Source organism: Orycteropus afer, unplaced genomic scaffold (genome assembly GCF_000298275.1).
Source record: "Orycteropus afer afer isolate SDZICR_OR568_19922 unplaced genomic scaffold, OryAfe1.0 scaffold00245, whole genome shotgun sequence".
Taxonomy (NCBI): Eukaryota; Metazoa; Chordata; class Mammalia; order Tubulidentata; family Orycteropodidae; genus Orycteropus; species Orycteropus afer.
The window spans coordinates 4,127,824-4,138,807 of NW_006921832.1; the positions used below are offsets into that span (position 1 = coordinate 4,127,824).

The 10,984-nt window shown below is 45.7% G+C and overlaps 1 protein-coding gene across 1 annotated transcript in view; it reads right to left on the bottom strand.

Moving 5' to 3' along the window:
* Positions 1–10,546, bottom strand: part of MUC4 (mucin 4, cell surface associated) — a 43,593-nt gene extending 33,047 nt beyond the window's left edge. Inside the window, exons 1-8 of the mRNA XM_042782127.1 lie at positions 10,477–10,546; positions 8,598–8,737; positions 7,676–7,840; positions 6,764–6,919; positions 5,355–5,485; positions 3,480–3,568; positions 1,424–1,603; positions 1,100–1,225 (exon numbers count right to left, since the gene is read on the bottom strand). Of these exons, the coding sequence (XP_042638061.1) occupies positions 1,100–1,225; positions 1,424–1,603; positions 3,480–3,568; positions 5,355–5,485; positions 6,764–6,919; positions 7,676–7,840; positions 8,598–8,737; positions 10,477–10,546 (1,057 nt within the window). The remainder of the gene's footprint in view (positions 1–1,099; positions 1,226–1,423; positions 1,604–3,479; positions 3,569–5,354; positions 5,486–6,763; positions 6,920–7,675; positions 7,841–8,597; positions 8,738–10,476) is intronic.
* Between the last annotated feature and the right edge of the window lie 438 nt (positions 10,547–10,984).

Consider the following 10,984-nt stretch of genomic DNA (forward strand, 5'->3'; position numbering starts at 1 on the left):
TATCTAACTCTGGTACATGTTCAACTCATATGCCTGTCTTGTTTGGCTGGAAGCCACAGGTGTGGGTTCAATTCCAGACCTGAAGGGCAGCTAGGGACCATAGTCTCAGTGGTTCCACCAGGCTCTATCAGACCAGCAAACCTGGTCCGCCTTTTTTTTTTCCAAATGATTTTGAGTTTTGTTCCACCTTATTCTCCCTCTCTATCCAGGATCTCCTCCATAGATCTCCCCCTGAATGGTTGACAATGGTAGCCGGGCACCATCTAGTTCTTCTCATCTCAAAGTCATATAGGCTGAGGCTCGCATGGTGTACCGGTCATGAGGACTAATTATTTCCATGAATCTTTGGTTTTCTTCATTCTTCTTTGCTCTGGACGAGGAGAGACCCATCGTTGCATCTAGATGGCTGCTTGCAAGCTTTTAAGATCCTAGTCACTACTCATCAAAGTAGGAGGTAGAACAATGTTTTGTGTAGTATGTTATGCCGATTGAGTTTGATGTCCCCTGCGACTATGGTCCTGAGCCCACAAGTTCAACTACTCACTCCCTCTGGGTAGCTGGCTGTGACCAAGAAGTGACTACAACCTTGTCCTTTGTCAGCTCTACTATACCCCTGGGAATTCTTACAGAACATACAAATACACTTGTAGAACCATTGTCTGCCAACCCTATACCTGGTCTTGGGTACACTCCCTGTCTCTAGCTCTTTTGCAGGGTCTCTAAGAGCAGCTAACTCTAACAGCCTGCTAATCTGGGTGGTACAGAAAGATTGGGGCAGGACAGACTAGGATCCCTCCTCTTCCCTAGAAAGATGCCTTTACTCTGGGCTGGGGCTACAGAGCCAAGTGGAGATAAAGGAAGAATGTACTCAGTCAGAAATTCCTAGATTATCAGAGCTAGAAGGGACATTGGAAACTTTCTAACTTTACATATTGGTGAACTGAGGCCCAGGGAAGGGAAGGAGCTGGGCAGAAATGAGGACAGGAGGCTCATTCTTAAGGTTCCTATTGCTTGGTGTGCTGCTCAGGGCTTGTCTATGACTGGGAAGAGCAGTGGGCTTTAGAGAAGGTAGGGCTGAGGTCTCGGTGGACACACATACCAAACTGCCAGGGACTCCGCACTCTCCAGCCTTCGCGAAGCTCTCCCCAGGATCCATAACTGCAGCATATGCCCCCTTGCCAGGAGGAGAAACTGCACAGTTGCCTGTTGCCTCGGCCCCACCAGCCTGCAACAAGTCCAGACATACTCAGGCAAGGCTAGGGGAGGCCGGTGGTAGGGTAAGAATGGGGGAGCAGCATGCATGGGGATTCTGGGGAGGAGCTGAGGGTGCCTTGGAAAGGACATCAGGCATTATCCCAGGAGATATGGGTGAGTTTGTATAGGAGCAGTAAGGATGCTCCAAGAGACAGGTAAAAGGTGTCACCTATGTTGATGTGCTGGAATCTTAAGTCCCATCTTCCTTGCTGCCAGGAACAAGGACAGGAGATCTGGTTCCAGCCCCGGTTGGGCCAGTAAGACTGTCTCTTCAACCACTGCAGGCACTTGAGACGGTAGTTGGGCCTTTCTTCTCTGTGTAGCATGTAGATCTGCAGTCCCTGAAGATCTAGGGGAGCAAGAGAAGTAGGGGTCATCACAGGATATGGACTGTAGGCTCATTTTTAGATTTTGGGACAACCACAACTCAAAAATGCACCTACACACCTTCTCTGGGCAACTCTTGCAGGGATGGTTTGACCCAGTACAGACTGGTAGTGATTCCTCTCCAGAACCCCCTTGATATGAACTCTAAAAACCCTCAGAGCTTGGATCTTAGACAAAACCTGGGACAAGTACAGGGCAGGAAGGCCTCAGCTGCACCCAACCCAGAACCAAACACTGGCTTTGACCCTCAGTCTACCCATCTTCCACCGTCCTGTCCTATTACTCTAAATTCCAGCACCTTCTAATTCCCCAAACCTGTTCCTTCCCAGGTACTCTTTCTCAACCAGTGACACTGCTGAGCATCCAGTCGCTCCATCAGACATTTCCTTCACCTTCCTCAACCCCCAGCACAGACTCTTTAGTGGCCAAAATAGCTAGGGAAAAGCTGATGCCCAGCTAGGGAGCCACAGAAAAGGTCAGCATGCAACATAGGGGCTTGCTCCAACGCTACAAGACTGAGTAAGCTGTTTCCTGTGTCCAGATATCATCTTTGGGAGGGAGAACTAACTGGGAAAAGAAACCCTAATGGGGGTTTGAGATTTTGCTAGACCTTTAGTTGGTTGTAAACTTACATATTGCCTACCCCAGCTGCCATGGGTGAGAAAGGGGACACCCAAGCCTAATAAGCTAAGTTACAGAATATTATGTATTAGGTTTTGATCCTATTTTTACCCACACAGATGCATAAATTACCAAGATAAATATAATTTGTTAAGGTTTTGAGAAGAATAATCATTGTTTTTAATTTTCTCTGCAATGACCTGGTATCAGGGGAAACACATATATATGCTCACTCAACACATACACACACATACACACAAACATGGCACACCCATGCACACACACACAGTCTTGATTCTACCCCTAGCTCACAGCATCTTGATAGAAGGGTATAATCTGACACATTTGGAAGGAAGGTTGGGCAATCTACTTCCGTAGTGATACTGCCTTGAAACCCAAGGAGGGGTCGCTATGAGTCGGGTCCAATTCGATGGCATATAACAACAACAATCTGACACACAGCTCTCTCCACAAGATGGCAGCCATGATTTGACTTGGTTTGTATTTCTGATTACCAAGAACTGGACTTGGGTTTCACAATTTATGTGCATGATTTCCAATGTTAAAATGTCCTTTGTTCTATTACATTTTGAAAACTATAAGTTCTTTCCATTTGTGGCTTCAGGTAATTACATTGAATCATGGAGGGGTAACATAGTTTGTCTCCTGATACCTATATACTGGCCTCCTTTTCAGATGGTGAGCTCTTTGAGAGCAAACTTAGTGGATCATTTTCCTTTCTTTCAAATTCCTGGCTCTTAGGGCACACAGTACGTACTCAATAAATGAGTCAATGTCAGACCTCTAGAACTCTTTGGTAGATCTCCTTAAGGGCTCTCATCTGATTCTCATCTCATCTCTGGGATAGGATACTTGGGGTGTTGTTCTAACTGTCCATTTATATCCCCACATCCCACAATACTCCTGTCCTCACTTCTAGGATCCTCACTGAAAGATCTCTTGGGTTTGGCTCATCCTGGGCAAGAGATGTAGGCTGCTATGAGACTGCACTATGTCTGAAGGTGCAAAATGTAGCAGCTGCTCTCTGGTCAATACCAAGTTCTGATTTCGCCTATAGGAGATTGGACTATGCTGGTGACACCCTTAGGAACTGTGGACATATTAGGGAGCTGCCCTCTAGGACTGCCATGACATATGGAGTGGAAGACAAAAGAGAACTTGAGACCAGTGCAAGTAAGAGAAGGTCATGCTTTTACCTGAGTTGAAATTCAAGAATTGGTCTGGACGATACTTCTCCCACACTGGCCGGAATGTCAGTGGGCTGTTTTGGAAATACCCATCTCCACTGCAGGCAAAGGAAAGAATCTCAGGTCTATGTCACACATAGGGAATTCTTTTTCAGCCAAGAAGTTCTTCCTTCCTTCCTTCTTTCTTTCCTTCCTTCCTTCCCTTACTCACTCAGTGCAGCTAGTCATCAGCTGATCAGTTAATTATTCAGTTAGCCAGTCTGTCAACTAGTCAGTCAGTTTGTTGGCTGATCAGCCAGTCAGAATCACTGAATTCTACTAATAAGCAAGAGAGAAGAACTATACAAAATGGGAATGGGGAGGCTCCAATTTATTCCACATCTGGTTGCTAACTACAAGAAGCTGCCAGTTCCACTTGGTCATGAGACAGGGGTATAAAAATAAGAGTCCAGGTCTCCTTCCACTGGTTTCCCTTAAACTAGAAATTTATGGGACTCCTTGGGTGGTACAAATGGTTAATGTACTTGGCTGCTAACTAAAAGGTTGGAGGTTTGAGTCCATCCAGAGGCACCTTGGAAGAAAGACCTGGCAATCTACTTCAGAAAAAGCAGCCACTGAAAACCATATAGAGAGAACACAGTTCCACTCTGATACACATTGGGTTGCCATAAGTCAGAGTTGACTATCCAGCAACTGTTTTTAAAGGTTTTGGGAGGGGGCTCTGTAGGAAATAGTATGTTGTGACGGTGAGGGTCTGACCTATGGAGTTAAGCAGTCAGAGGTTCAACTCCTGATTCCAGCACTTATTAGTTTGGTTACAATGGGCAAGTTACTTAACCTCTGTCATTCTTAGTTTTCTCATCTGTGTAAAACTAATTATAGCAGCATCTACCTCATAGTAGTGTGAGGATTAACTGTAGTAACATTTGTAAATCCCTCAAAACCAAGTAAGTATCCATTGAATAAAACCGTCACCATTACCATCACCATCACCATCCTCAGTTTTAGTGTTTGAAGCACTGCTCTAAAGAGGAGGAAAAGCTGGAAAGGCAGCCTTCAGCCGTAGTCTGGGTGCTTTGCCTCAGAGCAGACTCCAGTAGTCTCTTTCCTCTAACACAGCAATGGATGACTGTGCACATGCATGACACCTCGCTTGGGCATATACAAACCAAAAAGCCAAACCCACTGCCATCGAGTTGGATCTGACTCATAGTGACCTCTCCTTGGGTGGTATCACTATGGAAGTAGATTGCCCAACCTTCCTTCTGAGGAGTGGCTGGTTGGTTTGAACCACCAGCTTTCTGGTTAGCAGTCAAATGCCTTAGGCACTATGTCACCAGAGCTCCCAATGGTAGTGTGAAATTCCTAGCTGGTTGAATAACTCCACTCCTTTCTCCACAATGCATCAAAATATAAGTGAAAGCAATGTAATTGTAGTGGCAATCCTGAACACTCTAATTTAAGAGAAAATCATTTGCATCAATTACCAGTAATAAATTACATGTGACTCCTTCACAACTGATTGCCACATACCAGCAGTTGGAGACACCATGGTTCAAATCTATGCAGAAGCACCTTGGAAAAAAGTTGCAATCAACTTGCAAAATATCAGCCATTGAAAATTCTATTGAACACAGTTCTACTCTGATACCCATGGGGTCATCATAAGTTGGGGTCAACTCGAAGGCAATTGGTTGTTTTTGTTTTAGTTTGAACAGTGCAACATGTGGGTGCCTTGGGAACTTGAGTCAGCTTGAGTAAAAAGCACCAGCAAAGAGGATTCATGCCTTGTCCTAAAGGATGAGTGTGTGTGTGTGTAGAGAAAACTCTGCTCTATACTACTTCATATTATTTGGGCAGTGCTAACAGCCCCTCCCATCGTACCTGGAGAAGCCCATGAAGACAGAGTTGCCTGGGCGCTGGGTAGCATCCCACTTCATGCCACCGCTTTGGTAGAGAAACAAGGCATAGGATCTGCTCCCATCCGTGGTGAGGATGGCCTGGTAGGTGTTGGTCTAGGGATTGGTTGAAGACAAATGTAGGGATGCCTGTGAGAGATCTGGGATCTCTGCCCTTATGCCCCACCATACACTTCACACCACTGCCCAATACACACATCATCTGTTCCTGGTTCATCCAGAGTAAGTTTGGTATTGTTCAGGTCAGGGCAGCTTTTTCCCAGGGTGCCACAGCACCTAACATGGTAGATTTTCGTTCTTTGTGAGTTATTTCCAGGAAGAAGAGAGAAAGGGCTCTGGGTTACTATCAAGTCACAAGAGGGTTTGTGAGAGAATGCTACAGGAATCTAAGAGATTGCCCAAGACCAGAGAGCTGAGAGAGGTTTAATTAACCAGGAACTGGTTAATTAGGGAGCTCTGGTGGAGTAATGTCTAAGGCATTTGACTGCTAACCAGAAGGCTGGCAGTTCAAACCCATGAGCCACTCCTTGGAAGGAAGATTGGGCAATCTACTTCTGTAGAGATATTGCCTCAGAAACCCAAGGAAGGGTCACTATGAGTCGGGATTGACTCAATGGCAGTGCGTTTGTTCGTTTCTTTTGGTGTTGGGGATATTTAAGGACAATGTCCCAGTGTCTTGTCAACCCAAATGGTGTGGGAAGACATGCAGCAGGTGAAACTGGAGGTTCTTTGAAGACAGGGCCTGACTGGGTGCCAAGCGCTGTACTTTGTACAAAGTAGATAACCCACAGATTTTTGTTAAATGAATGCAAAAGCGAGTGACTTTAGACCAGATGAGGAAGAATGTTCTGACTGTAAGATTTGCTAGTCCCCAGAGAGACAACTAAGGAGTTTGTGTGGCATGTCCAACTTCTGTTGGGTGGCACTGTGGTTAAGAGCCAGTTTGGTGTTAGAAAAACTTTGGTTCTAGGCCTGGCTTTGCCATTTACTAGCTGGGTAACCTCAAGCAAGTTGCTTAATCTCTGTAACCGTCATCTTCCTCATCCCTGAAATTACAACCTGGATAATAACTTCAGGTTGAACCATAGGAAACTGCCAACAGACAGTAATTTTTTTATCTACAAAATTTCCATTTCCAGTTTCTACCTAATAATCCCTCTTGCACTGGGCTCCATGAGACAATGTGAGAGGGGGCTTGGGCAAGCCTGGCACCAAGTAAGTGCTCAGCATAGTGGTGGTGGTGTGGTGGTGGTAGTTGCTTTCATCAACAAGCTCTCAAGTCAGAGAGGATTTCTGAAGAGTGGCCTTTGCCTGAAACTCTAGGATGGCTGACCTGCAAAGGGTGCATAGGGAGCTGTCTTTCAGTTCACTCACCCCAAAGGTCCAGCGGGCGGGATAGGCAGGGACATTGACCCAGGTGATCTTTAGGGTCCACCTGGCTTTGTAGTACCAGGCGTTTGCAAACTTTTCAATCCGAGACTCCACTTGCCGGACTAGTGGGTAGTGTTCATCATAGAATGTCTTATATTCCTAGGAAAGGAAGGCAGACAAGGACAAAGGAGTGAGAGTGCCACCTCACCACCTCCGAGAGACCCTCACTTTCTGCATGTTGATTTTGCTCACCTCAGTCTATCCATATGGCCCATCCTTCCCTCTCTCAGGCCTGAATTTTCAGTCAGTATCTCTGACTTCAAGGTCAATTCAAATTTTGACTTCCAGAAAGTTGGGAATGTGTGGAATGGTAGGTCCAAGCCCAGAAATCCCAGCCAGTGCAGGGATAGCACAAACTGGCCCAGGTACTGTAAACCTCTTGTGCACATTTACTCTTGTGTCTAACTAGAGGCTCCTTGAGGACAGCCACCATGTTTCTCCACCTCTGGACCCTCTACAATGCCTTCTCCATGGCAGGTACACAATACACCTTTGCAGGAATAGCGTTATTAGTGCTTCCACTAACTGAAATTATTTACCCATTCCAGGAGCACTGGACTCAGACTTGGCAGAATATATTCCCCACAACTGTATTTTAAAATCAAATGCTGAATTGCAAACCCATCCCTGTCTTCTCATGATTTTATTTGGGTATTCTTGAGTCTCTGACAATTTCATATTCCTTATCTTCTTCCTCCTCTCCCCCTACAAATCACCTCCAGCCCTTCCTGTCCCTACATTTAACTTGGTAGTGCCCTGAGCTCAGGCCCTGGTAGTGTAGCACTTGGCACAGCCCCTTTGTCTCTCCTTGCTGGCTGCCAAGAGATCCCCAATGCCAGGCTTTGAAAGGTCCACCTGGTAAAATATGGTTCCTCTGTGGCCGGAGAAATCAGCATCATCCCAAAATGGAGCCACCAGGGCCAGAGGGTCCCAGCCTGTGAAGCCTCTATGGGGTGGATTGGGGTAGGAGAAAATCTGGTTGTCAGATTCGGGGAAAATGATCTGGCCATTATCTGTGAACTGAGCACAAGGGATGTCCTGGTTAGCATTTAGGCAGTGCAGCAGAAAACTTCCTAGTTTGGGGCCAGCTACTCAGGAATATGACCCCCAAGGATCTCTCTGGGTAGAATGTCAGAGATGCCAATAACTCCTGGGAGGTCATCTCAGCATCTCCCTGCCTTTGGGAAGAGACCCCTTCGCATTGTAATCTCTTCACCCTACTGACACTCTTCATGCCTAAATCCTTCATAAGACCACATGCTTTGTTCTGCTCCAGTGGTAAACAACCCTCACTCTCCCCCGCAACTATAGACCAGCCCTTTACACAGCCAACCTTCTTAGTAAACCCCATAAGCCCCATCTTGAAGCTTGTGCCACATAAGATGAAACTAAAAAGATTTATACTCTCACACCCTTTGCTATTTAGTCCCCTCTCATGTGCAGCCTGGCTAAGCCTCCCCTCACTGAGAGCAAGAGGGGCCAGGATTGTTTCCCAAGTATAGCTTCCTACTCCTAAAAAGGCCTAGTGAAAACAATGGAGAGCTTTATACTGGACAAACACACTTTTGTCCATACAAGTAGCAAGACCTTGCCTAGCTCCCTGTCTTCCTCAGCTAGCACTCTGACATTAAAGACTGTGCATGTCAATTGAGCCAGTGTCAGGGACACAGTACTGCTTATAAGTGAGGCTTCCATTCTCCCTTCTTCTTTCTCTAAGAGACACATGTGCTGGAGAGAGAAACAGGGCATATAGCTTGTGCTACAGCTGAGGACTCACGTAGAGGGAATCCCGGAGAGAGGAGCCAAAGGGGAACCCAATCTCGGGCTTGAAGAGTGGTGAGGTAAAGTCCACAGTTCTCTCAACAAGCTCCTGGTCTCCAAATCTGAACCCATAGGGGAAGAGGGAAACACCTGGGAAGTACAAAGAAAGGTAGAAAATCTTTATAGGCCTCTATTTTCTTTAGGACTGAAAGAGATACCTCGAGAGCTTCCCCCAAGCTGCTCCTCCATCCTCTATTCCTCAAGTGGCTCCAGCAGGTTCTAACTGGGAGCCACTTAGGACTCCTCTTTCTTCTCACCACTCACATTTAGCCCACCTCCTCATTTTACCCTCAAAATTGGTACTTTCATCCTTGAGAATCTCAACTCTGATTTGCAGAAAAACAGGTCCTGCTGTCAGAATACCAATTGTTCTGCATCTGCTATGGTAGTCACAATTTTTTTCTAAGAGTTGAATGATAAAAATTCTCTGATGTAGTGAAAATATATAAATGAAGTTTATATAAATAAATGAAAATACATAAATTAAATATATAAATTAAATTTCATGGAATGAGACTTGTTTCCTAAGTTGATATTTCTCTAGATAAATGAAGACTTCTATGATTTGTCCTCAGGGCACCTTGAGGGGCTTGGGCTACATTTTAAGAAACCTTGTCCTACATATTTCTCAGATAGATCCCCTCCTCTCCATACCTGCTGCCACGGACCATTTAGGCCCTCACCTGGTTTTACTTGGAATATTGCAGTAGCCAGACATACTGTTCTCCTGGCCTTCTCACTCATGCCCTGCAAACTCATTCTCCACACCAGCCACCACAGTGTTGTTGTTGCTAGTTGTCATTGAGACAATTCCAACTCATGGTGATCCCATGTATACAGAGAAGAACTGCTTCATAGGATTTTCAAGGCTTTTCAGAAACAGTTCACCAGGCCTCTCTTGTGACATGCCTCTGTATGGTTTTGAACAACCAACCTTTCAACTAGAAGTCAAGAGCTTACCATTTGCTCCCAGTTAGAGCCAGGGACACCACCATAGTACCCTTCATAAAATGCAAAGCTAACCATGCCCTTCCTGATTCCTATCACGTTCAGTACTCCTTCACACTCCAGCCTTACTTCTTACCACTCCTAACCTTTACTTCCTGCAACTCCAAATGCATTGAGGGTCTCCTCCTCCTGTAAGATCGTAGACTACTTTCCACTTCCATACCTTTGTTCTCATTGGTCAGGCTTCCCCTCTGCCTGGAGTACTTCCCCTCCCCCAGATTCTATTCACTCTTGTCAGGAAGCCCCTATTTCACCTTAAACCTACCCTTGCATGCCTTAAGTGCCTGTCATTGTGTGTGCTTAATATCTGGGGTTTGTCTCTCTAACTGCACCTATCAAGGCTCTAATAATTGTTTATAGTAATTATCTTCTGTTGATCTGTCTCTTGGGTAATCTGTGAGCTTCTTGAAGGCAAGGATGGCACCTTGACCGTTTCATCCTCCAGCCCAATGCTATGTACAAAGCAGACACTCAGCATCCAACTCTGATGCCATCTCACTGGCCCCTATGCTGTTTGCCATTGGGTTGATCCAATTCATGGTGATCCCAAGTGTATCAGAGTAGAACCACACTTCATGGAGTTTTCAGTGGCTGTGCTCTTTCAGAAGTAGACTGCCAGGACTTTCTTCTGAGGCACCACTGAAGGATTTGAACAGCTAACCTTTTGGTTGGTGGCTGAGTGCTTCACCATTTACACCACCCAGCAACTCTGATAGGGCCCTTCTAACCTGGAACAACAGAACCTGTGAGCAAGCAGGCAGAAACTGAACACTTAGTTACATCATCCCTATAAAGGGCAGATGGGGAGCAGTTAGAGTTCCCATGGCCCAGATGCAGCAACAGAGACACACACAAGCTAGAGATCCAGTTCCACCAACTCTTCCATCTGGCTGTCATTGGTAGATCCAACTCTAGTTCCATAGTTTCAGTTACCACAACCACAACTTCTTCATCTAACTCAATCTTAGGGTGGAAAGGTTCCAACTCTGTGGCCTTACTCACCTTTATCAGGCTTGATAGGGATGGGAGGAATTGTTGAGTGGGTGACTGTGGATGTGCTGGGAGTGGAGGCTGTAAGAGTCTGGAAGGATGTTGTTGAAAGTGACATTGTTGTGCTTCTCTCACTGTTTGTCCTTAGTGAGGTTGTCATCATTCCTGGGCATGTAAGGAGAGAAGACAGGAGACAGTTTTTTGGTCAAAGAGATGAAAAGAATTCAAGAGCTGAAAGAAACAGCAATAAATCCTCTTCTTTGTCCTGTGATTGAAGGACTGGGTCACAACCAAATCACTTCCTACAGATAGTTTTCTGCCAGGACAGAGGGGATAGAAAGGCTG